Source organism: Phyllosticta capitalensis (assembly GCF_038381095.1).
Source record: "Phyllosticta capitalensis strain CBS 128856 chromosome Unknown BKA78scaffold_11, whole genome shotgun sequence".
NCBI classification, from domain to species: domain Eukaryota; kingdom Fungi; phylum Ascomycota; class Dothideomycetes; order Botryosphaeriales; family Phyllostictaceae; genus Phyllosticta; species Phyllosticta capitalensis.
Window position 1 is genome coordinate 1,212,984 of NW_027117449.1, and position 24,499 is coordinate 1,237,482.

The window sequence follows — 24,499 nt, forward strand, 5'->3', positions numbered from 1 at the left end:
ACTTACGGTTGCAACATCTTCATCATCAACATGGCGGACCTTGATCCACCACCTCTCCCCGCGTCCCGTCGTACGGACCGCCATCCCTCCAAGTCTCCCCGTCACAAGAGTCCTAGGAAGCAGAAGCCGGCTTTGACTCGCACGAGCTCTTCGTTGGATATCACGCCCGGACTTGAGTCATAGGAAGCAGAAGCCGGCTTTGACTCGCACGAGCTCTTCGTTGGATATCACGCCCGGACTTGAGTCATTTTCTCCTCTGGAAGACGCGGACGTTGCAGGGCGCAGGAAGACGAAAGTTTCTGAGCACGTGGAGGTCGCCAACGGTCAGTCCTTTCCTTCCTATGAAGCTCCGCTCAGCCTGACTGTTGACAGCGACCAACACATCTCCCGTCCGCCGACTCAATGACGGCCATCTGATCTCTAGGCCTACCGAGGACCCATTTGGCCCTGTCGACAATGCTGCAGCTCCCAAAATGAGTTCAGACGGAGTTGAGACGAACAACAATGGATTCGCCACTACATTCTATGGCAGCATCCATGGTGTAAGTTAGAGTAATTACTTCACGGTTTGCGCAACTAAGTACTGCTAGACCTACCACAACTGCCTCCGCGAGCTTGACCACTGGTTCGGCGAGATCAACCCTCACGACCTGTCTTCCAAAACCTTGCGGGAGATCGCCCAGTGCGAGTTGCTGCACCTCCTGGCCATTACGACCGACGAGCCGGGAACCTACCGCGGATGTATTCGGAAAGCCTATGAGATCTGTCGTGCGATGGAAGACCGCGACATTGCAACAAACCTACTGAAGAAGACGCACCACTTGGACATTGAGTTGGACGACGAGTTTGTAACCAAAGACAACGCTTCGGCAATCCACCATTCTGGACGCTCGTGCTCAAAGCCTCTCGATACCATCGCCGAAGAGGATAATGACAGCCAGTGTGGTCCCGTTGAACAATCCTTGCCCGCCTCTCTCAACGCCGGCACTCCCTCGCCCGGCAACCGCAACAAGAACGATAAGTCCACAGCGTCCAGCCAAGCCTGCCCGGAACCAAGCGAACCCACCGAGATCACCGAGGAACACCTAGCCAAGCAAGCTTACGACGAGTACGTCGACACACTTGGAGCTGATGTGTTAAAGCGCCAGCAGGCTACCGACAGGTACATCCTGTACCTAGGCGAGGATGTTGCTCGACGCAAGAGAGCGACGGACCAGTATTTGGCGGGACTGGAGGCAATGATGTCCAAGTAGCACTAGTACAAGCTGGCGATAGCGATCAATGGGCGGGCAGAGGTTGAGGTCTCTCTGGAAAGCCATACTTTTCTGGAGTGAGCAATGAAGCGGTGGCGAAGGGGGGAGCGGTTGACAGGTCAACTCATAGGTCATTGTGATTTTCCATGGGAAGTCTACAAATGGGCAAACGGTAGGCCAAGTAATCGGAAATACAAGGCTTGCGTCAGAGTTGTGGTCTGGTGGGACAAATTATTAACCATAGAACTTACTCCTCTGCCTTAGTTTCTGTGGGCAGCTTTGGGTGGTAGGTCAACCTACCTAGGCTACCAGTTCGTTAACTAAATCTACCAGAGTTCACCATAGAATCGGTCAACTTCTTTCGCAACAGACTGCCCGAAAGCCGATCGTGTCGAGAGATTTCCCAATTCGAATTCTTGCGCCCCCACCTATAAATTCATTCACTTACAGCCTCTTTTCCCTCTTAGTTTCCGTCGCCCCTGTTTAGTCGACTCCCATCGTCGCTAGCGCACGAACTTCGTGGTTCTCTACCACTAGTTCGACCCGTTTCTCTTTATCCTTTCTCCCAACATCATCATCACCATCATCATCAAGGATTACGACGATCGGGTTTCCAAGATCTCATCCGCAACCCTTCCCTATCTCCGTTGCGTCGCCCTATCAATGCAGGATTGCCCATGGCCACCACGTCTCGACAATTTTTACCATTTTCCGCCAAAATCTATTGATTCACACTTGTTGAGTTTCCGCGGTCACTTCGTTTCGACCAAGGACAACAACGACGGACCAGAAGAAAATCTTCTACTCAGCTATGACGACCCCGAAGACAACCTGCTTTTGAGCTATGACGAGATTCTTCCAACCGAGACTATCAACACCCGTTCCCATTTGAAAGTCATGCCTGAGATAGAGTCGTTCCAGTCGTATGTTGCATCCAGGGTTGCAAGCAACGCAACCAGTTGCTCTAATTGCTCAATATTATTGCGCAACGCAACGCAACGCAACGCAATGCAACGCAATCAGACCTTACTAAACTGGGCAATCAATCAATATGGAGGTGATGTTGTGTTGCCTTCGTTGCTCTGATTGCTAAGTTGCCTAGAATTACTAGATTAGGTAACTAAGCGGTAGTTTTTAGACTCAAATAAGCTCAATTCCTACACCTTCTATTACTTATATAATTAAGTATATAACTAAATAAGACTTAGTTAGCTATAGACTTAATTTAGACTAGATCTTAGGTATTATTAGTTATCCCCTTGTGTTACCTATAGGGTAGCACCTACCTAAAAGGGTAATTTCTAGAGGTCTAAGCAACTACGCAACGAAGGCAATTCAACGCAATTAGTACCCTTATTGAGCAATCTCAAGCAACGCAATTACTAGTAGTAGTTGCTCAGGGCAACGCAACGCAATTGATGATGATATTGCGTTGCGTTGCGTTGCTTTCAACCCTGGTTGCATCAGACTCGGAGCATGTCAAGACAGACATCAGTACGTCACAGGCTGGCGTTGCTCAACAACATCGCTTGCCGGTTTAGCACCTGAAGACACTCGCTAATTGCAAGCAGATTTTGAGCCGTTTTTGCCAGGTATTCACAATTTTGATCTGACCCAGGAGACCTCTCAAAAAGCTGTTTCTTGTGCGAGTCCCAAATTGGTCACAGGCATTCAAAACGCCCTCAGCGAGATGGCATCGGCTTCCTACGACATTATTCATAACGTGAGTCTACTGTAAAATCCGCACGTTCGCATCTGACCAGCAGCAGACGTACCACGAACGCTGCAAAGAGCTTGACCTTCTGTTTGGCGACCTTAAGCCGGGAAATTTCTCTTCCTTGGATACCTTGCGCGAGACTGCCAAGGCGAGCTTCTCCACCTTCTTGCCATCGCAACTAATGACCCGAGCATCTATCGTGACTCTGTTATCAAGGTACGGAAAATATGCTCTACTACGAAGGATCGAGGTGTCGCCGCAATTCTGCTCAAAAAGACCAACCACCTTACCTACGAGATAGAAGAACCCTTGGCGCTGAGCAATGACGTCCGGACAGAGCCCACAGTCGAGCAGACTCCCTTTCCTGCCACCAGCCCTTCCATCGTGCGGGGCGTTGAGGTGGACAACTATCCTCCGGCGGTTGGCATCACTCACACCGTCACTAATATTCGAGACAAACACGAGGGGGCTTGGAACCCAATCAGTCCCTCCCACATTTGGTGTGCTGAGGTGGACGACCATCCCCCGGCCACGGCGGCAGCCTGTCAACAAACCTCTCAACTAACTGCCTGAAGAGTTTCTGACAAGGCAAAACTGCGAGAACTCCATCACTGAACTTCGTGCCGACACGACGCGATGCAGTCTCGTGATGGCTCCTTGTTTAAAGAATATGCGGAGGAAAAAGTCCGAGTGGACTTCTGGGCCCTTTGGATCAATATTCAAAATTCAAAATCAATGGCAGCGATTTCCCGGAAGTAGAGTTTTCTCGATGAGTTTCATGGCGGTCAACAATGCTTAGAATAGTGGCGACGGGACAGGCTTCAGCCCCTGAGGACTACTACCGCGTTGAGGTGTACGACGACTGTTGTAGAGAATCACGGTGGAATCTAACAGTCTTGGATCCTCACTAATTCCCCTGTAATGGACATACGGGACGAGCAGGTTGAGAATTGCCTTACTGCTGCGGCGCCGACCAAGATGAAAATGACGACGATAAAGGAGCTACTCAACTGCTTGAAGATTTTCTGACAGTGCGACGCTACGAGGCCTCCTTTTTCGAGCTTCGTGTTGGCACATCGCGACGCGATCATGCAGTGCGCCACTGCTCGGTGGACTATTCGACACCTGGGGGGCGCAATTTTGCGATGGACTGATTCTCTACGGGGCCGACAATGAGTATCAAAGCCGGGCAAGGTTAAACGTGATTCGTGAGCCAGCACAGGGAAAGAGATGTATAGAAGATAATGGACAGCAGTCCGATTCGCCGTCAAGAAGTTAATACTTGCATACTACATGGACGGCATTGGGAGGCAATGGCTGCAATCAAGCCCGGCGGAGGCCATCATATAGACCAGTAAATTAAAAGGGTGGCACAGGTTGCAAATGCGGATGGGTTGGGTGGACTGGACCGGCAATGCATGATATCACTCGCACCCTGTCAATCGAATTTTCGGGCAAGAATCGCTGGCAGTGTTAATTTTGAGCGGTTGGGGCTGTGGTGGGCGTGGGCAGGCAGTCACCTAGTGCTTCTACATCTCCATTGTTTACTTTCCTTCTCCACGACACCATCGCATCACCACCAAGACATCGACCGCCATCATGTCGCAGCAAGATGCTTTCTCGTCCAAACCATATTCCCAATCGCATCTAGATGCTTCCGCGTCCCCTTCTCCATCTTCATCTCCGTCACGGCGTCTCAAGGGATCCAAAAGGCCCAAGACGCGCTCCGGTTTGACCAGGGCACAGTCTTCCCTGGATATCACGAGCTCTCTCGAGGCATTCAAACCATTCGAAGACTCTGAGAACGCCGGAAACAAGACGATGGAGACCAAGAGCCCCTCCGAGGTTCGCAGTATTCGACAGGCTCGCCGTCTGAGCTCCTCTCCATACTCTCCACCTGTCTCTCGCACTCCGAACGATGACGACCATGCCGGTGCAGCTGGTGACCACCCGCTTCTGAGCTTCAACAATGAACGCATGACATCGGAGGTTCTCCAGGAACCTTCGACACCTACGAGACCTCGCACGAAGCCGCATATGGCTGCAGAGAACATGTCTAAGGAGATTATGGACGACATTTCTTCGTCCCAGACGTTCTATGGTGGCATTCATACCGTAAGAATCCTTCCAAATTTCCGATTTCAGTGCTAATTTCTAGCAGGCTTATAATACCTCTTGTCGGGAGCTCAATGCCTTATTCGGCGAAATCAATCTCGAGGGGCTTCGCTCGCAAACCAAGCGCGAAGTCTGCCAAGTCGAACTGCTTCATCTTCTTGCCGTGTCGACAGATGATCCTGCGACATACCATGGCAGCATTCGACGCGTCGCTCAAATTTGCAAGTCGATTACCAACGGCCCGATCGCAGAGAACCTGTGGAAGAAAACTCAGCACATCACATACGAACTCGATCAAGATTTTGAGGTGAACAAGCAGGCTCCTGCCAACCTCGGCCGTACCCAGGCCAATCCACTTTCAACTATCGTTGAAGAGGATGATGATCATCCCGACCACGTCCAGCCCGACAGCAGGCGCCTCCACTACGATCAGTCGAAGGGCAAGCAGTCCGACCTCGAGCAGGAGTCTCTCTCAGGTCCCCATTTCTCTCGCAACTTCGCGCTATCTCCCAAGATCAAGAACGACGAAGCCTCCGTGGCCAGTCCATCAGCACGTCTCCCTGTGTCCCCCGAAGAGAACCTAGCCAAGAACGCGTCCGATGACTACATCAACATGCTTCATGCCGATGCCTTGCGCCGCAAGGAGGCTACCGACCGTTACATTGCAAATCTGGAGGATGATATTGCCACGCGCAAGTACGCCACGGACCAGTTCATAGCGGAGCTAGAGGCCAAGGCTCGCAAGATGGGATAAAGCGTGCCGGAAAATTGCGTAGTTTTGGGAGAGTTACTTCACGGCGACGCATGGAACAGACGTGGCCGAAGTACGACATCTCGCTGGCTTGTCGGTGTTTTCGGCTTCTGCGGTTCTTGTGGCCCCCGGAGTGATTGGTGTTATCGATGAAGGATCTTCGACCGTCAGGAATTGTGGACACCAAGGGCAGGTTGGATTGAAAAGTGACTCATTATGGGCGGATGACGGACGGATGGCTACTGGGAGAAAAGTGATGGATGGATGGGGGCATTAGGTGTTGTTTCTGAGCAAACTTGAGTATCAGATAGGTTGGAAACGAAAACTTGCGGGTTGTTGCGGATGTACCATAGGAGACAGAGGATTAGTAGATAAATTTCAAAAAAGATCGAATGTGGATTCAAAGCTTGTATCGCCATGGGGTAATGTCGGCACGTGGAGTGAAAGCTGGGGTAGCTCGAAGCAAGGATTGCGATGGAAAGCTCGGGGCAATTCGACGACGAATGCAGGTCGGTTGGGAGCCTCAAATCGCGTATGCAGCTTCGCAGATACCAGCTGTATCAATGTCCATCTCAAACGACTTGATGCACCGACAGCAGTTTCAGGTTTTGTGCCTGCATCCAGACTAGATGGCCGTCGGTGAGGGCGCACGGTCCCCCAAGCTATCGAGATCTGAGTTATCCTCCATCCAGCCAACTGTCCGCAACGCGCGACCTGGAGCATGGAAGAGTTTGGCGTCAAGCATGCTGGCAACCTCATAATCCACCATTCTTTTGACTTTTCTCCCTCGGTCGTCGCCGTCGCTCGCGAAGTTCGCAACTGCTTCATTGTAGCTGCCGTTGCCATTTCTCTTGTTTCCATTCTCAGGTCGCGTCGCGCCGCATCATAGAGACACGCTTGGTATTCGGTCAATTTCCTTAGCACATGGCACTCACTAACAAACATCTCTTCTTCTAGATTACTGGATTGATACCCCGTCCCTACCATCTCCATCGCGGGCGCCTCCGCCTTAATCACAAACGCCCGACACCACGATGCGCATAGCGCGGAGCGTCCAGTTTCTGGCAGTGGCCAGTTGCGCTGCCACCAGTGCCTACGCAAACTACGTGATCGATACCCTGAGCTTCGGTCACAAGGATGTTATATCGCATGACAAGAAGGAAATTCCCAACTGGCGCATCTCTGGCGAAGGCTGGCAACCCCAGATTCTCTCCGATCGCGTGATTCTTACTCCTCCATACCCTGGCAACAAACGAGGCGAGCTTGGGGCGAATCATGCTCTTGACAAGAATGAATTCGAAGTGGACATGGCGTTCAGAGCCACGGGACAAGAAAGAGGCAACGGCAATCTGCAGATTTGGCTCACCAAGTCAGACCACCCGCCACACATAGTTAACAGCATCTACACAATCGGCCAGTTTGATGGCTTGGTACTGAGCATCGACCAGTATGGTGGCTCGGGTGGCAAGGTCAGAGCGTTTCTCAATGATGGGACTGTCTCGTTCAAGGACCACCACAGCGTAGACTCGCTGGCCTTTGGTCAGTGTGACTATGCATACCGCAACAGGGGTGGGCTGTCGCATTTGAAGATTACGCAGACTGGAGAGATCTTCGCTGTGGAAGTAGATGGCCGAATGTGCTTCCAGACAAACAAGGTAAGTGGGTAAAAGCCAATACTTGGACGGCGTCTTACAAGTAATCAGGTCACTATGCCCATGGGCTACTTCTTCAGCATCTCCGCCGCGTCCGCCGAAAACCCCGACTCTTTCGAAATCTGGGGATTCACCGTGTCGACGCATGACGCCCAAGCCCAAGCTGCTCAGGCACAGCAACAGGCGCAGGCGCAGCAGCAGGCGCAGCAGCAAGCCCAACAGCAGGCCCAACAGCCAATCCAACAACAGCAGCAGCAGCAACAACCCCCTGCTGGCGGTGTCGCCGTCGCCTCGCAGCAAGTCAATGACATCAACAACCGTATTGTTTCCGTGGAGCAAAAGGTCGACAACATCTACCGCATGCTGCAGGACCTGCAATCCAAGCAAAGCCAGAAGTTCGACGAAGTTCTGGCCATGAATAGCAATGGTCCTATTCAAGAGCGCGTTCGTGCGGTTGAGACGGTTGCTGGCAAGATCTCAAGCATTGTGACGGCCATTCAGAAAGACATTGAGGGCAAGGACTACAAGGAGCACCTCGCGAATCTGCATGATGCCTTGAGAGACACGCAGTCTGGTCTTCGGGACTCTTTGACGCATGGTAAGACACCCAGAGACTTTCCCGCGCTGCACCGGCACTAATGCTGTTATAGTTGTGACGTCATCCGCACCAAAAATGTGGACTTTTGTCTTCCTGCTAGTCATTTTCCAGGTGGTCATGTTTGGAGGATACCTCGTCTACAAGCGCCGCAGAGATACGGCGCCAAAGAAGTACCTTTGAACGAGGAGTTGCATGGGAGAGAGGACGACTGTAAAGGCAAATTAGGACTGTGGCATTCAGGGCAGAAATAACTTTTTTTTTTTTCCTCCTTAAACGTGGGCATGATTGGCGAAAAGGGTAGCACGGCAGGACATTGCAGTACAAAAATTGAATGACAGCTTGGATACCTTAGGTCTCAAATCATACGTGATCTTGTACCCTTTCCAGTGCGCTGACCTTGGCAGTCGAACGTGACTGCGTGGTGGGTGCGGAATTGGTAGATTAGTCATCCAACGGCCATGGATCTTGCCCACGCCTGTCTCTGCATCGCCGCAACTTGAACTGCTGCTTGCTCATTTCTACCATGATCGACTTTTAGTTGAGCAGAAGGCTTGCGCTGCCCCCAAATACCATCTCCCACGCCCGCGTCCCGAGGAGTCGTCGCGCGTCCCATCACACGCGCACCGCAAAAGTCCGCGACCTCACTAACGTCACCAAATTTCTCAACCTCGTCACCGCACGCACCGCGCCCCCGGCCCTGCGTCTCTCCCTCGACCCTGCGATCGAGTCGCACCTCAAACTCCAGCGCATTACCGGCTCTGAACTGCAACCATGAGCCAATACCCGCCGCCTCCCACTGCCGACTCGCAGCACTACGCCCCAATCTATCCTGCAGCCGCAAGCGCGCAACTTCTGGAGGCTGCGCAGGGACAACCACAACAAGAGCAGAACCAATTCGGCTTCAATCAGCCTGCCACAAGCCAGCCACTCTACGCAAAGATCGAGCCGAGCTTCACCGACCCGACCCAGAGCCCCAACCCTCCCAGTGGACACGATGGCGCATACCCAGGGAATGGAGCGCACATGGGCCCAGATCAGCATCACCCGATGCAAATGCCGGCACCACCTCATACCGTGATCAATGTCGGCCCAGATGGACAGACCCCCAAGGCCAACAGGTTGCGAAAGGCTTGCGATTCTTGCAGTATCCGCAAGGTCAAGTGTGATGAGTCGGGTCCTCCTTGCCGTGCTTGTGCGGCCTTGGATATCCCATGCACCTTTGAGCGCCCGTCCAGAAGAAGAGGTCCACCAAATCGCCATGCTGAAGCCATTAAGAGGAGGCGCTTGGAAGGAGGATCACCCAACAACCAGACCCCCATCTCCCCGGCCTCTCCCACCAATGCCGCGCAGGCTCTGGCTCAACTTTCATCCCACCCGCCGCTGTCTGCAGAATCAATCGCACCGATTGACACGATAGAGCTCCTCATCGACGACTACTTTACCTACATCCACCCTCTCATCCCGTTCCCCCATGAGCCAAGCTTTCGCGAATCGTTCAAGAGGAGGGAAGACTATAACAACCGACCGTTCCTCGCCCTGTTAGCCTCCATGATTGCGACTCTTGTTGCATCATTTCCGCGCAAGCCTCGCCTCGTGCTCAAATTCCAGGGTCGCCAGGGTCTTTTCCCCTCGCACATGAGCCTTATCAGCAGGTGCCAGCAAGTCTCGACGGCTGCCAGAGGCTCGCAATTGCTAGAGAGAGATGACCTCACCGTTTACGATGCGGCAACAAGCTACCTCCTCGGTGTCTCCCATGCCTACACGTTTAGGTGGCGTGCAGCACGTCTCTACTTCTCCGAAGGCCTGGCAATCGTGAGGACGCTTGGCTTGCACAACGCAAAGTCTGCATTCTACGCGCCTCCAGGCTCCGCCAATGGCGGTGATCAGCGTGACGCGTACGGACCGGACTTTATCACGCTGGAAATGGGAAGGAGAATCTTCTGGACGACATTTGTGAGCTGGCGGTAAGCTTCAATCTTCAATCGAAACGGATGCATACTGATACACTATGGGTAGGTCAATGTCTCAGTCAGAAAATTCTGCCGAAGAGCTCGTCATTATGCCCGAGACTCCCGCAAAGCCGTACCCTCCCCTTCCCATGGAAGTAGATGACATTTACATCTATCCGACCCACATCGAGCCCCAGCCTCCTGGCATCGTCCCGGAGATTGTTGGCTTTAACGCCAACGTCAAAGTCTACCAATCTTATGGCATTCTCGCTACCACCGAGCTGACCTACGGAATCAACGAGGTGTTTGACTGGGAACGTCAGTGCAAGGTACTCGATCAGAGTCTTCGCAATTGCAGACGAGTCTTGGAAGAGCTGCCCGAGGACTTGACGGTGTGGCTGGATGGACCTCCTGATCAGTCGAACCAACCGAATCTGTTTGCCGCTGGCTCTACCGACAAAGATCCGCTGATGCTCCTGGCCATGAATGCGAATCAATCGGTCGAAGAAAAGCGCAAGACTCAGTACGAAATCCAAAAGGCCAACATTTACATCAGCCAGCTGGCAACTCGCTCGTACATTACCGAAAGGTACTTCAGCATGCGCGACATTCACAGCAACATGGAATCGCAGGATCAACAAGGCAGCTCCCCAACTGTCGTCGCGGCTGGACTTGATGCTATGCTCCAGTCAGATGCCAGTCCCAACTACGACGTGTTGGACCAGGAAATGAAGGCGGAGAAAGACACGATCGTCAAGGACTTGCTTCGCGTCTTGCAGAGCCTCAGCCAGATTCACATGGAGCCCAACGCCGACAGCTTCGTACGTAATTCGCTTCTTTACGCCTTGCAGCTACAGAGTCAATCCAGCAAAGTTCGAGGAATTTCACTGACAGACGTCCATCAGACGCACAAGGTCAGGCAGGTTGCATCGACGCTTTTGAACGCACCGCAGGACCGCAAGAGCAGTGTCGCGCTGCAAGCCGAGCAGTACCTTGACCACTTCGTCCAGATCTTGACGCGCATCGATCGCAACTCGATGAACCAAACCACCGGACCCATCGACGACGAGGAAGCGGAGCTGAAGAATTGGGCCGACCTGAGAGAGTATCAGGTCAAATTCACGCAGGCTGGCGGACTGTTGGCAATTCAGTGATCCTACAGGCGCTGGTTGCTCGCAGCTAGCAGCAGCGTGGCTCGATTTCCTTTTCAACTGAATTATTTTTTCGAAAAACCGCGTGGTCGAGGCGTCTACGGGAGGACTACTTCTTCATTGGGAGGAATTCGGCCGGCAAACATCATTTTTCGGCCTGCAAAAAATCACCACTACCCATCAACCCCAAAAAGAACTTTTTCTTTGCACTGGCTACTAGATGGGAGAGAGAGCATCCTGGCACTGAGGCCTTCTCTTTTTCTCCAGCCCAAGCTTTCTCTTTTTTCTTTTTCTTCCTCAGCAACGAGGAAATGTAGGATACGGGTTCAAGGAGGTTCGGTTCGCTCATTCGCCCGACTACGAGACGAAGCGGATTGAAAGGCGACGACTACTGGCGATCATTAGCGAGGGCACAGACAGGGCTACGGGTAGAGATCATGGCTCGCAAGGGAACGACTGGTGAATGGGAGTTTTTCACATGGACGATGGTTCAGTATGCGGACGATGAAGCAAGCAAGCGGGGCTTAGTCAGGGGTAATCAGTGGCATTATCGTAGTGGACAGAGAATTGAAAAAAGGGATCAAAGCTTATGATTGGATTGCACGTGGTGACTAGCTGTGAAGGCCGGTATTGAGATTGTTCATAGGAAGTGATGGCCTTTAAAGGTCCACGTTTGTCATAGTGGCACCTCTGGCACACATATTTTGTAAGGTTGTCGTCGAAACCATGGCTTTTCTTTTAGAAAGACCAACACAGTGGGCTATGTGAAGAAATGTTGACTCTGGAGCTTAACGTCAAAGTCGCGCGGACAAAGGCGAGTATTCGGATCAAAAATCCAAGACCTACCTGTCTGTGTACGAAGTATCTAAATGCCTTGCTACCAAAAGACTTGGATGGTCCACCAAATCAAAGGACAGAGATTCAATTAACAGATACCCTACTACCTCGGACTTGACATTTCTTCTGCGACCCAGTAATAACAGCTGGATACGAACTCTCCCAAATTGCCTGCTGATAATATTGCTTCCATTTCAGCACAATTAAGCTTTTGAGTGAAGGAAAAAGTTCATGCCCACATGTGCCCCAAAGCGCCTTCAAAACTAAAGGCTCAAACGCAATCCCGGCCTGCTTGGTATTGTACAAGAAACAACAACCAACCGTGCCATCGCCTTTGATGAATCAGGGGGTCAAGCCAACACAGGGGACTCTAGCGAGTGGATTCCCAAGCACAGAAAGTGAACAGCCACACTCCTTTCCGGCCTACTTACAAGTGACTTCAACGCCTCCTGTGAGCAGAAGAGCAAATCAATCAAGAACGCCTATGCCGTAGAAAAGGCTGGGTGCACAAATTTGGCGCTCCTGACCAGCCGTCGGTCGATTTTGTTGAGGCCGATTTTCCCCTGGTCCTGAACTTGCTTGTCGCCGCCCTTTTTGTTGCCGTTGTTGCCGTCGCCATTACCGCCGCCGCCGCCGCCTCCGTTGCCATTGGCGTTCTTCCCCTGTCGGCAAGTCAGTCTATGCAAACGGCACGCAATCAGAAGAGAAACCAACCTGTCCAACAGTGAACTTTGTGCAATCGTCCTGCGAGCCGCGCTGCGCAACGGGCATCACGACGGGCTGATGATTGCTGGCACTGTTCATGGTGCACACTCTGTAGGTGCCAGCGGGCAGCCCGTTATCTACGGATGCAGTGAGCAAGCCGTCGCCATTGCCGGCGTCATTGATGCCCTTGAAAAAGGCAAACTTGGACGCGTCGAGCGTGTTGGTCGGCGTCATGGTGCCGCCCATGTCCTGGATGACGACGTGGGCGTGGCCGATGACGTCGCCGCCGCCGTCGAGGTCCTGCGGCGCGGCGTAGTAGGTTGCCTGCGGGTTGGTGAAGGAGCCGGCTTTCAGGTTGGATGTCTGCACTTTGATGTCGAAGGCTTGGTTTGCGGCTATGTCTTCGCCGGGCTTGGGGTTGACGATGATGGCCGACACCATTTGGGATTGCGCTGGGATTTTGCCCATTACTGGATGCTGTTAGTTGGGATGATGGGAGGCTGTTTCTGGGGCGTTCGTACCGATGCCGTTGCAGGAGCCGCCTTGCACTTGAGCGCCGTTTGTCAAGGTGTCTCCTTCGCAGAAGTTGATGAAGTTGTCATCGCTCCTGTTGATGGTCAGTCTCGGTGCGTTGTGTTTTTGTAAACCACCCACGTATCAGAAACCGCTTGCCCAGCATCGCTACCGCTTGCACCTTGACCAGTGCTCTCGCTTCCCTTCTGTATCACATCCGGCTGAAGTTGTAGATCTTTGTTGCCGGCTCCCGCCTGATTGTCTCCTCCTCCTTTGGTTGCGCCTCCAGTATTGCCATCTTTGTTGCCGTTTCCACTCTGACCGTCTCCTCCTTTGGTAGTCCCTTGTCCCCCTTGCTGTCCAGCGCCGTTGCCTTGTGCGCGTGGATCCTGTTGGTCCTGGCCTCCCTTGCGGCCTTGTTGTCCCTTGTTCGGATCAGCCTTGTCATCCTTGGGTGGCTCTTCTGCTCTCGCTAGAATGCGGAGGTCTTCAGCATTGCCAGTGGCCCGAACTAGCCGGACATTGATTAACGCCAGCAAAGTGGCGAGAAGGAAAAGGATTGTGAAGCGCATCTTCACCGAGCCGTCGAAAAGTCGACAGCCAAGTTTGACGGCCCTGTATAGAAAACGTGAATGTCAAAAGAAGGTTTTCCGACTCGCGGACTTGGAATAGAAAGCAATTCCCACAGATTCGGTCAACGAGCCTGGAGCTGGAAAAGAAAATGCGAGGAAACAGAGAAAGAGGAAAGGAGAGGAAGTCTTCACATTGATCCCAACGCCTCCTTCAAGGCGGACGACAGCAAACAAATCGGGACAAGAAGCCGCGTGGAGTGACAAAGCCCTTGGCATATAACATTTTGAACGTGGCCAAAGTCATGGCTCTCCGCCTCAGCGGCATTGCTCGTCGAAACTGCTGATGAGGCTGATGGTGTCGCAGTCATGATGACTTATTGAGCTCAAGTTAGGCGGGCAAGCGATGCATTGAAGCCATCAGCCCAGAGAGGAGTCTGAGTAAGCCCAGATGGAAAACGTGAGACGGCTCGAGTATGAGGACGTTTGGTTCTAGCCAAATTCTTGTGCTCGAGGCTCACCAGACCATTTTGACAGCGGCTGCGCCGAAAACACCAGAGGTACCACGTTGTCGCGCATCGGCGAATGGCTGCCGCCGCGATTCAAAGCCTGAGTTCTCATTCGACGAGGGCGCACTGAGGGAAATATGTAGAATGGCATTGAACATGCGGCAAAATCCTCCGCCGCACAATGGTTCTCCGGTGCCATTTGGAACGCGTCGAAGAAGAGTTTGCGATGTCGCTGCGGAAGAATGTTGGACTCTCTCAGCCGTGATGGAAGGTGTCTACGTCAATTTCCGGTGAAGAGGTGGTACTCGCGTCGTGGTGTTGAGTCAGGAAAGTGGTTGCCCGTCTTGGCGTCATCGGCTCATCTTTCTGCAGCGAAACCGGAATGCTCATCACTGATCGTCGCTACCTGACAAGCTGAGCTTCATGGCGCGAACTGAAGGCAAAGGATTCAAGGGTCCCGTCACACCACAACTGGAATGCTGACAACACGCCAGGCGCTATTGATTCTCTCATCAGTGACACATCCTGGGACACTCTGCTCAGCCGAAGACGGGCCAAACCACCATCAAACGTGTCAGCACTCAGCACCCTCTATGACCATCACACAAACCATCCGAGAACACGAGCCTCCTCGTTTCGCCCGTCCTTCCTCTTGTGTTTTTCTCTTTCTCTCCACGCCCTTCTCACGGCCCTACTCGTTCGGCTTCAGGCCAGCGCACGACCTTTGCTCCTTCGGCCCTGCTCGCTTCCATCTCCCCAACGCGGATTCAGCTCGCGAGCTTGCGCCGTCCGTCTCCGTACGGAGCTTTCCTCCATCCATGACTCCCTCCGGCGAGACGACGCGCAGACCCTAGATTCACGCACGGCACGCGTCCTCCCGTCTGACGGAAGCCCAGCTGCCGCAGTAACCGCTTCTGGCAAGTTCGCTCGTAGGCCTTCGAGAGAGCGTGTCAGCAAGGCCTTTTGGATAGGCATCCTCTACCTGCCTAACCTAGTGCATTCGTTGTCCGTCGGACTGCGCAAAACACATCAGAGATAAGGCGCCAAACATCTGGCTGGAGGACCAACGAAACCACGCGGATGAGCGTTAGCGGAGCAGCAAGAGGGCAGCCAAAGTGAATTCAACTGACGCGGCCCAAGCTAAGTGACGCCGTCTGCCGCCAAGGAACTTCCCTGGACTCGCAGGCCACCGCCACGAGATACACATCCCGTTTCCTGGCCAGTCAGGCGCGTAGTGGACTCGTTGGTCGTGCCCATCGTCGTAGTCGCGCGACGGCACCTCTGTTGGCTGGCGGGCTTCGCGGGACACTAGGTCTGAGATGCGCCGTCTCTGAGAACGACCCCGCGCTTGCTGAACTTCAAACTACACCACGACAAGCGTACCACGCCCAACCTGCGGGGATCCGTACGTGCGGTAGCTTAGGGAAGTTGGCCGCGGCGTGCTCGTTGTTTGTTGACGAGATGAAGAACAACACCAAGCAACTGCCTTTCAGTTACCTGGCTGCCAACGCACCTGAAGAGACCATGCACCCTTGTCCAAATCTGCTATAATATAATACTCTTGCGATGATTGGATCAGCAAATTCGAAGGAGAAAAGAAAGGTAAATACAAGCTCTTGAATGAGTCGTGAGAAACAACACTCAAGCTTCAAAGAGACACATGTCAAAGAGCCCTACAAAAGTCCCGGGGAGAAGTGAAATGAGACTTCAGCCGTCGGGGCATTAGCGACGGAGAGTACCCTACGGTCAGAAACCCGCCGCGGTGTATCCCACGGCTGTCTCCTATCTTCCAAGCCGCGGTTCTTTCACACCTACCCCTCACCACCCCCTCTCCGCTGACTCTCCCCTTCTCTCGCCCCCACCCTCCAACCCCAGCTCCATCACACGCGCACCTACAGACTCAAAATCCTTCGCAATTCCCAACCCCTACAAGAATCCCAGCATTGTCCAGCTAGGCCACCTGCGCTCGCCAATGTGCCCTCTGTCAGCATACTGACCTCATCGCATCAAATGGCGCAAATTTGGCTGGGCGCGACTCGTCTCTTGCTTCACCGCTGCCCGTTCAGAGAAACTGTCCACGAGACCCTCCGGAGCGCATAGAACTCACAGTCACAATCACGCAGCGCGACGGCCGCTCGCCTCCGTCGCCGCGGCACTGGGTTCGTTCCATTGCGACGCGTTGCGGTGAGCAAGGGGGGGGGGGGGGGGGGGGGGGCGGTTTGGGCAGTTGAAAACCCGCCTCACTTTCCACTGCCTGTTGCGTCCCGGCAACCAGGGAACCCAGTCCGCGGTCCACGGACCGCAAATTGTCGACTGCTGCTGCGGCGCCCGGCGACGGTGCTGCTGCTGTATGTGACGACAGCGGAGAAGGTTCCGCGAATAGCTGCGGCGCGAGTAGGACATTGAGAATGGACGGATTGCATTGGTGGGGTTCACTCGTTTGCTGCATGGGGAAGGAGGCAGGGGGGCGGGATGGTGATGGGACAGGGGCACGGCAGCGCGGGCAGGGGGCCCGACGGGTGGCGCTGTGGCGCGGCACGGCACGGTACGGCGCGAGGCGCGTTTGCTGTTTTGCATGCGGGCATGCAAAGAGGAAGTTTCTTTGAGTTTAATACGGGAAATAGACGAGAGGTCTGAGATTGGCAAATGCCGCAACTACCGGGCGTAGCGGTTGGTGGTCTCGGACTGCTTGAAGCGTGGCTGTTGTCGTTGTTGAAGTTGAAGTTGTTGCTGACAAGGACGGCGGGGATGGCGAGGACTCGGGAAGCGTCCAGAGACATCGGGTACGAGCCGAACTGCAACTCGTCCTGCCTGACGACAGGCCGAAACCCGTATCCCCTCGAAACAAAAAAAGATTTCTCGAAAAAAAAAAGCTGCGTGCTGGGCGTGCGATCAGCAAGCAAACTGTCCACGCGCAGAGAGGGAGAGGGCTTTGATGAAGCAGGAGTCGAGTCGATCAGGACTCAGGGCGACTTTGCATTGCAGATCGTCGTTGCAACTCGACTCGAATCGACGCAGCAGCGGCAGGATGTGCCCACTTCTTCCACCTATTCGAAGCGGTGCCGTTGCGGCCTGCCTGCCTGCCCGCTGGCCTGGCCAGACCAGACCGACCTGGCATGCGGCCTCTTTGTTTGTTCTTTCTTGCCCTTCTCCACCTTCCAGATGCTGTCCATTTGGCGAGCGAGCGAGCGAGCGAGGGCACAGAGAGGCGGTTGTTCGTTGATAGCCGAAGCGCCCAACGGCGTGGCTTGACAGGGGTGCGTACGTATGTAGCCACGAGGCAAACGGGCTGATGGACCGACCTCATGCGGAGCGGAGCTCAAGGCGGCACAGCACAAGGCAGCTAATGAGCGTTCTCCAATGTCGATACTACCTATCTTCCTACTTAGCCTTGACATCAGCTAGCTTTTTTGATTGCATTTGGCCAGGCGCGCGAAAAAGTGCACCAACAAGCTGTCGACTACTTCAACCAAACTCGTTGTGTGAGCATCTCACGAGCAGCTACCACCAACGTCGATCCGGAGTAGGATTTGGGTAAAGTGTGCCGACGGCCGCCCGCCGCCTCGTCGTCCAGGCTGACGGATCGACGTCCGGCACTCGAACGGTCACGACACGTGAGGCTTGGAGACACGTACATACCATTTGGGGACGCGTTCTGGTCTCTGCATGTTGCCAATCTGATATGTGCCAGAGCAAGCGTGTGCTACCCTGAGGCCAGCATCCGACGGGAGAGAATTCGAGGCGCAGATAGACGGGCAAGCCGCCATGCCATTATGATGCCGGCCTGCATTTTGTGCCATGCCATGCCAGGCGTCGACCATGGTCATGAACAGGCGAGTAAATCCACAAGCTCGGTGCCCGTGATTCGAGACCATCCATATTGGCCGTTCCAAATCCGTTGGCCATTATTCGTTGTGGCCTCCCTTTTCGTTCTTGGCTGCCCGGACAGATGGACTGATTGCGAAGACGAATCAGGCAAATGCGGTGGTTTATAAGATTGGTGGTGGAGCCCCCTCATGGTTATTTGAATCCCTTGAACCGTTGCGCTGGGTTGCCCCGGGGCGGTCGAGATTGTGGGCATGAGCGTGGGCATGAGCGGTGCGGCGTAGTAGAAAGAAACGAGCAAGGGGCTCGACTCGCTGGCTCGCCCTCCCTCTCTCTCTCCCACCCCTTCTTATCCATCGTGCATGAAGCCCTGCCTGCACGACCTTCCCCACTTGGTGTGCTCAGATTCCGGTACTTGGGTCGCGAACGTTTGCCGGAGAATGAAGAGTGGCGCGACCTTGAGATTTGTTCGCGCCGCTGGTGGGTTTCAATGTGGGATTTGCTCTGGGCCTCCAAGACTGCTTCGCCGCGACGCATGAACAAGCTGACTTGTTCGTGGAGAAAAAGGATTCATTGGAGCCTCCATTTGACGCTGGTGACGAAGGTCGTGTCATGCGCAGAGCGGTTGAGTGGAGCCCGCGACCAGATTGACACCGCTGTCTTGGTTGACGATGGAGACGGCCAATATCGGTAGGGCGTGGAGATGCATCGTCGCCTCGACTCGTCGGTGTGTGGTGCCTTGTCGGTGCCTGCTGCAGCCTGGCTGGTGCTGATGCTCCGCGGATGAAACAAATGTCAACTCCAAGGTTTGGTGTCCAAGCTGCGTGCTTGAATGCTCCCTGTATATGCGTATCCCGAATTAGTGATTTGAGAAATAGTCTTACACCAAGTCTAGATGCGTATACACAGGGAGCATTCGAGCACCTCTGCTCCACGTTGGAGTCGACATTGCTTTTGCGGCCCACCATGGCGGGGCCTTTTCAATTCTTGTCCTCGTGCCAGCGAGCTCGACTCCAGGCCTCTGTCGTTTGGGCTGTCCGATCTCCCCAAACAAAACACCTCGCGTGGGTCTCGTCGCGCCATTTTGGGTTCCAAGGCTCTCTGACCGCTCCTCCGGACCGGACTACCTCGACCGACATTCCATCACCGCCGGGCAAGACAAAACGACGAGTCCCCTGATCTGCCAGCGTCCCATTCGACCGCCGCCGCGAATGTTATACCGCCTGTCTGTATTCCGCGGCCCGTCCGCCGGAGAGCTTTCCCAGGTTTTGGTAAACGGTACCGGCGAAGCCAGCAGCGGAAACGAACTGCGAAAAAAAGAAAAAACTTCGCGAACAAGCGAGCGATGGTCGATTGGAAAAATTCGAGATCACATCGACGAAGGAGATGGAGCTCCGACAAGACCGGTGTACCGGTGACAATCGACGGTGTGGGCGGGGAGTCTTGTTGTAAAGAGACAGAGATCAGACAAAAGATGTGCTGCCTGGGGTCAGTGCCTGCGCTGGCCCCCGGCGGCCCACAGCACACCGTCCTCTCATGTTTTTCCAAATTCCCCAAGCGGCCGCGACCGCAACGGCGACCGCGTCGTCTCTGGTAGCGCAGCTCCGCTCGACCTTGAGGTCCGCGGCGGGTGTGGGGTTCGCCCAGGCATCATCATCACCGTTGTGTTGGTGATGTGTTTGTTTCCGCGAGTGTTTGGAGTTTGATGCCCGCCGTCTGCGTTTTCCAGCCCGTCCGCCTCTCTCAGCCCTTTTTGCGTGCTAGCAGGATGAGCTCATCCATCCGGTCATCGGGCTGTTACGCGACCGGTCTGCGACGCTCATCAAAGACAAAAATGGTCTTCTGGAAAAATTCAAATGATTTGCAGAGAAAGAGACTGCTCGTTTGGACCAATCGCGCTTTCCCAGTAAAAATGCAGAGATTCCAAGCTCTTCCTGCCTTCTTCGGATGACGAGCTGATGGCAGAAAAAAGCAACGAAAAATCCAACCACCACGGCGGGTGGCGAACATCTCCATACAGTAGTTCGACCATCTCGTTCGTATCCGACAAGCAGGTACACTAGCAGCGATGCAATAATCTCGACCCGCTGCCCGCGCTGCCCGCACCGCCAACCTCACCTTCTAAGCGCCTGCGTCTCTCCGCCAATCGACCTCTCACCGACTCCCGACCTCACATCTTGCCATACGTCAGCTCACATGCAGCCAGCAGCAGTCAGTCAATAAATTCCCGGTCAGCGGGTTTCGCCTTTTTTTTTTTTTTTTTTTTCCTTTCTCGCTGCCCTTTGCGAGAGCTTCCTCGCTTGCTTGCTGTATCATCCACCCCCGCCTGCGCCCCGTCCCTTCCCTTCCCGCCGCATGAGCATGACATGGCATAAACGAGCGCCACGCCGTTCTCACCGTCTTCCGGCTCCTGGATGAGGTGGATGGTGGACAGATATCCAGGTAGCGCAGCATCACGCAGGCGGTAAGCTACACACACCGATAAGTATGTACTCTCGATTGGCATTGAAGAGAGGGGGGGAGGGGAGGCAATCACACCAACAAGTGCAGAGAGCAGCAGCAGCAGCAGCGCCCTATCCAACCTCAGCAACCACAGGCGAGATGCTCGGTGATTGAATTGGTGGCTCCCAGCATTACATAGTCCCTCGCGCCTCGCACTCTCGCGCTCTCGCACCCTCTCTCGGTCCCGACAGCGCAGCGCAGCGGCGAACGGACGGGGGAGCGGGCGGTTTTCGCGCCGCCGCGTGCTGCCGCCGACCACCCTCAACAACGACTCGACGGTGGTTTGTGTGCGCTCTGGGCGTCGTCTCTCGTAAGTCGTACACGGTGCCTGAATACCTACCGGTACCATCCCCTTCCCAATGCGGAAGCTGCGAGTCTGTTCGCAGACTTGGCGACCAACGGCCGCCACAGAGATAGTCAGCAAAGCCGTAAGGCAAGACAAAATTGAACGGTTGATCATGGCATCGAGATTCTTGTCGCGTCGGCGAGTCGGTCGTCGACGTCGTTGTCGTTGTTCGTCCGCCGCGCGCGCGAGAATGATGGTCCGTCAGGCGCGCCAATGTGAATCGTTCGCTCGTGGGAAAAGAGTGGACCCTCCGTTTGGATAAAATGCCGGCATCCATCGCCCTATGGCCCACGGGCGGATTCGCGCTGGGTGCTTGCGCTGGACGCCTGGCGCTGTCTTGCATGGATGGCTCTTGTATGTGGGAGATGGGGGAGCGAGAGAATAGTAATAATGCGCAAAAAAAAGGGTCGCTGCCCTCCATGCTGCTCATCAATTTGTGCCTTACGCACGCTCATGGGCTCAGACATGTCCATCAGGCGAGGGAGTAGAAAAACCCGGGCCGCTCGTTGGTCGCTATTGGTACGTTTGCCTATTATTATTGCTGCTGATGTCGGCTGACGGCAGCAACCAAGCACACTCGCACGCATGCCTCTCGAGAATAATTGCTGCATGCATGTATCCGGTTCTACTGTACGTCGATAAGCAGCAAGCAAGCAAGCAGCAGCGGGACCACGGAAAATTTCCAATAGTCAAGAGAGGCAGGGCCAGGCGAGATGCAGAAAGCTGCATAGCTGAATATATTATTCTTGTTGCCAACAGGCCAATCAGACGGCGCGATTATTCTGCAAAGTTGGACCATTTTTATTTTTAGGCTTTCGATTGTGGGAGGGTCCAATGTGAGGTTGTTTACATGCTTTTAGACAACCTTTTTAAGCTACCCTCTGCTACCATGCAAGCACAGTAGTAGCGCGAGACTAGAGGCTGAGACTGCCCTCCATGACGCGCACCGCCGACCCGCTAAGGACAACCGTCTCAACCGCCCTTGGATTGGTGGACGGAGCCATGGTCACCTCGACGCCAATGTCGCTCTTGCGGCCGATTTCGACGCCCTGCGAAATGCGGTACTTGAGCGTTTGACCAGGAGCGCCTCCTCCTCCACCTCGGCCGCCGTCGCTTTCGCCTTCAACCAGCGACAAGTAGCAAGCCAGCGCGCTGGCGGCGGACCCAGTGGCCGGGTCCTCCAAGGTGCCCTCGACCATGCGCGTCCGCAGCATCCGCGTGCCGTCGCTTGCATCGGCTTGCCGGAAGTAAAAATAAAGCGCCACAAAAGATTGGTCCCAGTCTCTGTCGAGCGGCACGTCGACGGAAAAGCTCCCGGTGGCAACCGCGTTGAGTGTCGCCAAGCTGTCAACTTCGATGAGGCCAAACGTCATGCCTTTGACAATTGAGACAACGGGAGAGCTTGACGGCACTCGCGGCATCTTGGACGAGGCAAGCACGGCAATGGACGGCTGGATTTGGAAGAGCTGCGCCCTCGGGAGTACGCACTCGTGGATGTGCACATTGTGAGGGATGCGCGCTGTGGCGACTCCATCGCTTGGGTAGTAGCTCACTGGGATTTCGCCGGCCTTGGTGATGAACGTTCCCTCGACCAGCTGTCTGTCGTTATCAGGCCCTGGCAAGCGGGACAGGGCGTGAACCGCAGCACCAATGGTAGGGTGGCCAGCGAATGGAACCTCGGCCGTGGTCAGAAAAATGTCGATCCTCCAGGTGTTGGCTCGGCCATGTTCTTGGGCGTGGAGAAAGACGGTCTCCGAGTAGTTGAACTCGCGGGCGACGATCTGCTTATCTTCTTGACTTAGCTCGGCGGACGCAGGAACTTGGACAATGGCCAAAGGATTGCCGGCAAATCTTTTGAGCGTAAAGACGTCGAGGGTGCAATACTCGAGCCTGGTTCCGGCCATGGTGTAAGGTCTCATTGCTCGCGTGGGCGCGTGCAGAAGGCTGCCGGCACCCGACGACTGCTGCAGAATCGGCACCTGAGGCAGAGGCACGACTTGTTGAGGGCAGTCGTGTATCGTTACCAGCGGAGGATGGGATGTGATGGGATGAGAGTTCGTATAGTCGTTAAATGAAGTCGAAGAGCATCGAGCTTCGAGTCACGCAAAGATGAGTCGTAGAAGCGAGCGGCACAGCCAATAGACTCGCCAGCGCACAGTTCCATGGCCATGGCAGGCCAGCAGCTCGCGTCGACGAGAAATTGGAGCTGTGATGCCGTTGGTACATGGAGATTGCGGCCGAGTCACCAGCTAGTACAGAATCCTCACTTGCAGAAGCTGACATTCACCACGCCCACGAGAAGCGCCAAGGCCATCGTTCCCCGGGCGGCACACCCGCTGTGGCGTCCTTGCAGCCGGACTCGCAAAGTCGGCGATTGGTGGTGTTGGGCCATGTCAGCGTCAGGGGAAGACCCAGAAGCGTACCAAAAGTGTCGCCAGAAGGCTGTCGTGACCGCACACTGCGTCGCCGTGGTCAACATTTGCTAGCGCCTGTCAAACAACAAGACGATCCTGGACTGACGCCAACGATCGACGCCCAATACTGATGTGCCGGTCGACAGCGAGCCCGCATTGGGAAAGTGACGACCACGTCTCGAATCAGCGCGCACCGAGTCGGCTGGCAGTCAACGAGATGGGAGCGACGAGTTTCAATAGCATGACGTTGTACGGAGTTACTTCGCTCACGCATCAAGGTTCTCATGGAGCGGCAGTGGGCTCACGATGGCTGGTGCTCGTCCCTGGCCCTCGTGGCCGCCCAGACACAGTGGCCTCGAAGTGGCCGGTGAAAGTCGCGCTCCACGACCATGGCCAAAGTCCCCTGAACATGACGAAGAGGTGGGGAGGCAAGCTGGAGTAGGCTTCGCATCCGCGAGCCGCGGCGCTTGGCTGGAGCTTCAAACAAGTGCATGCCCATGTCGAGTCGAGTCGTCGAATCCTCCCGCGCGCGCTCCACTTGCAGCTGCATCAGCATCGGGCACTGGACGGGACGAAAATGGCCGTCTTGGGCGAGGGGGTCAGCGGAGTGTTCGTACGCGTCACCCTGCGGTGTCGATGAATAAATAATGTGCTTCACGAATGTCGCCACGCACTTGTTGATCGTCCAAACGGCGCATCAGGACGAAGACCGAGACTCGGTGGCACGGCCATGTTGGTTTTGTTTGATCAGAAGTGGTCCGAAAGGATTGCCGAAAGAGGAAATTAGGGGGTCTGGGGGGGATGGAGCGGACTGCGGATGGGCTGCAGCTAGCAGGTAGGAGGTACTGTGAGAGAGCATCGGTAAGCGTCGGGCGGCTGAGGGAATATTGAGCTACACGGCATGACATGTGCCTGTAGAGGTTCGAAGTGGTTGAGTGCTGACCGGGGCGGGAAGGATTTGGATGATGGAGCGGCGGAATGGCTCCCCGAGAAAAAGCGATGAGATGGGAGGCCTGTCGAGTGTTCTGGGCTGGGGCCTCTGGGCTGTGTGGTGTGGGCTGTGGGCGTGGCCTGTGGGTGTGGCCCAAGGCCA

General features: G+C 54.7%; 11 protein-coding genes across 11 annotated transcripts; 5 read left to right on the plus strand and 6 right to left on the minus strand.

Annotated features, from left to right (window-relative positions):
• Positions 1 to 473: 473 nt before the first annotated feature.
• On the plus strand, positions 474 to 1,253 carry BKA78DRAFT_299519 (uncharacterized protein; the record flags this gene model as incomplete). The annotated part of the gene is made up of 2 exons (XM_066887063.1): positions 474 to 542; positions 591 to 1,253. 2 exons carry the CDS (start codon positions 474 to 476, stop codon positions 1,251 to 1,253), a joined length of 732 nt encoding a protein of 243 aa, XP_066739904.1.
• A 3,316-nt stretch (positions 1,254 to 4,569) lies between these two features.
• On the plus strand, positions 4,570 to 6,185 carry BKA78DRAFT_361938 (uncharacterized protein; the record flags this gene model as incomplete). Its single annotated transcript, XM_066892453.1, has 2 exons — positions 4,570 to 5,085; positions 5,132 to 6,185. 2 exons carry the CDS (start codon positions 4,570 to 4,572, stop codon positions 5,837 to 5,839), a joined length of 1,224 nt encoding a protein of 407 aa, XP_066739905.1. The 3' UTR covers positions 5,840 to 6,185.
• On the minus strand, positions 6,103 to 6,742 carry BKA78DRAFT_43838 (uncharacterized protein). Its single transcript, XM_066893185.1, has 2 exons — positions 6,185 to 6,742; positions 6,103 to 6,122 (listed from the first exon to the last, which is right to left on the minus strand). Exon 1 carries the CDS (start codon positions 6,695 to 6,697, stop codon positions 6,215 to 6,217), a length of 483 nt encoding a protein of 160 aa, XP_066739906.1. The 5' UTR covers positions 6,698 to 6,742; the 3' UTR covers positions 6,103 to 6,122; positions 6,185 to 6,214.
• Positions 6,743 to 6,870: 128 nt separating this feature from the next.
• BKA78DRAFT_257555 (lectin family integral membrane protein) lies at positions 6,871 to 8,266 on the plus strand (the record flags this gene model as incomplete). Its single annotated transcript, XM_066885199.1, has 3 exons — positions 6,871 to 7,491; positions 7,540 to 8,086; positions 8,139 to 8,266. The coding sequence occupies 3 exons, from the start codon at positions 6,871 to 6,873 to the stop codon at positions 8,264 to 8,266; spliced, it is 1,296 nt and encodes a 431-aa protein (XP_066739907.1).
• An 873-nt stretch (positions 8,267 to 9,139) lies between these two features.
• Positions 9,140 to 11,189, plus strand: BKA78DRAFT_257776 (uncharacterized protein; the record flags this gene model as incomplete). The annotated part of the gene is made up of 2 exons (XM_066885218.1): positions 9,140 to 10,050; positions 10,103 to 11,189. 2 exons carry the CDS (start codon positions 9,140 to 9,142, stop codon positions 11,187 to 11,189), a joined length of 1,998 nt encoding a protein of 665 aa, XP_066739908.1.
• A 1,316-nt stretch (positions 11,190 to 12,505) lies between these two features.
• BKA78DRAFT_257795 (uncharacterized protein) lies at positions 12,506 to 13,813 on the minus strand (the record flags this gene model as incomplete). Its single annotated transcript, XM_066885219.1, has 4 exons — positions 12,506 to 12,685; positions 12,738 to 13,198; positions 13,250 to 13,335; positions 13,383 to 13,813. The coding sequence occupies 4 exons, from the start codon at positions 13,811 to 13,813 to the stop codon at positions 12,506 to 12,508; spliced, it is 1,158 nt and encodes a 385-aa protein (XP_066739909.1).
• Positions 13,814 to 16,866: 3,053 nt separating this feature from the next.
• BKA78DRAFT_43893 (uncharacterized protein) lies at positions 16,867 to 17,831 on the plus strand. The gene has a single exon (XM_066893189.1). It carries the CDS (start codon positions 16,966 to 16,968, stop codon positions 17,569 to 17,571), a length of 606 nt encoding a protein of 201 aa, XP_066739910.1. The 5' UTR covers positions 16,867 to 16,965; the 3' UTR covers positions 17,572 to 17,831.
• Positions 17,832 to 18,369: 538 nt separating this feature from the next.
• Positions 18,370 to 19,300, minus strand: BKA78DRAFT_43879 (uncharacterized protein). The gene has a single exon (XM_066893187.1). The coding sequence runs from the start codon at positions 19,110 to 19,112 to the stop codon at positions 18,546 to 18,548; it is 567 nt and encodes a 188-aa protein (XP_066739911.1). The 5' UTR covers positions 19,113 to 19,300; the 3' UTR covers positions 18,370 to 18,545.
• A 958-nt stretch (positions 19,301 to 20,258) lies between these two features.
• Positions 20,259 to 21,189, minus strand: BKA78DRAFT_43876 (uncharacterized protein). Its single transcript, XM_066893186.1, has one exon. It carries the CDS (start codon positions 21,104 to 21,106, stop codon positions 20,357 to 20,359), a length of 750 nt encoding a protein of 249 aa, XP_066739912.1. The 5' UTR covers positions 21,107 to 21,189; the 3' UTR covers positions 20,259 to 20,356.
• A 717-nt stretch (positions 21,190 to 21,906) lies between these two features.
• On the minus strand, positions 21,907 to 22,896 carry BKA78DRAFT_257633 (uncharacterized protein; the record flags this gene model as incomplete). The annotated part of the gene is made up of 1 exon (XM_066885205.1): positions 21,907 to 22,896. The coding sequence occupies one exon, from the start codon at positions 22,894 to 22,896 to the stop codon at positions 21,907 to 21,909; it is 990 nt and encodes a 329-aa protein (XP_066739913.1).
• Positions 22,897 to 23,592: 696 nt separating this feature from the next.
• Positions 23,593 to 24,427, minus strand: BKA78DRAFT_43884 (uncharacterized protein). Its single transcript, XM_066893188.1, has 2 exons — positions 24,081 to 24,427; positions 23,593 to 24,031 (listed from the first exon to the last, which is right to left on the minus strand). The coding sequence occupies exons 1-2, from the start codon at positions 24,312 to 24,314 to the stop codon at positions 23,708 to 23,710; spliced, it is 558 nt and encodes a 185-aa protein (XP_066739914.1). The 5' UTR covers positions 24,315 to 24,427; the 3' UTR covers positions 23,593 to 23,707.
• Between the last annotated feature and the right edge of the window lie 72 nt (positions 24,428 to 24,499).

Excerpts from the sequence above, each read along its gene's own strand:
- BKA78DRAFT_43838 (XM_066893185.1), bottom strand. The coding sequence starts at position 6,697 with ATGGAAACAAGAGAAATGGCAACGGCAGCTACAATGAAGCAGTTGCGA.
- BKA78DRAFT_43893 (XM_066893189.1), top strand. The coding sequence starts at position 16,966 with ATGCCGCAACTACCGGGCGTAGCGGTTGGTGGTCTCGGACTGCTTGAA.
- BKA78DRAFT_43879 (XM_066893187.1), bottom strand. The coding sequence starts at position 19,112 with ATGGTGGGCCGCAAAAGCAATGTCGACTCCAACGTGGAGCAGAGGTGC.
- BKA78DRAFT_43876 (XM_066893186.1), bottom strand. The coding sequence starts at position 21,106 with ATGATCAACCGTTCAATTTTGTCTTGCCTTACGGCTTTGCTGACTATC.
- BKA78DRAFT_43884 (XM_066893188.1), bottom strand. The coding sequence starts at position 24,314 with ATGTCATGCCGTGTAGCTCAATATTCCCTCAGCCGCCCGACGCTTACC. Across the intron at positions 24,032-24,080 it reads GCCGTTTGGACGATCAACAA|GGTGACGCGTACGAACACTC; the intron begins GTGCGTGGCGAC and ends TCGACACCGCAG.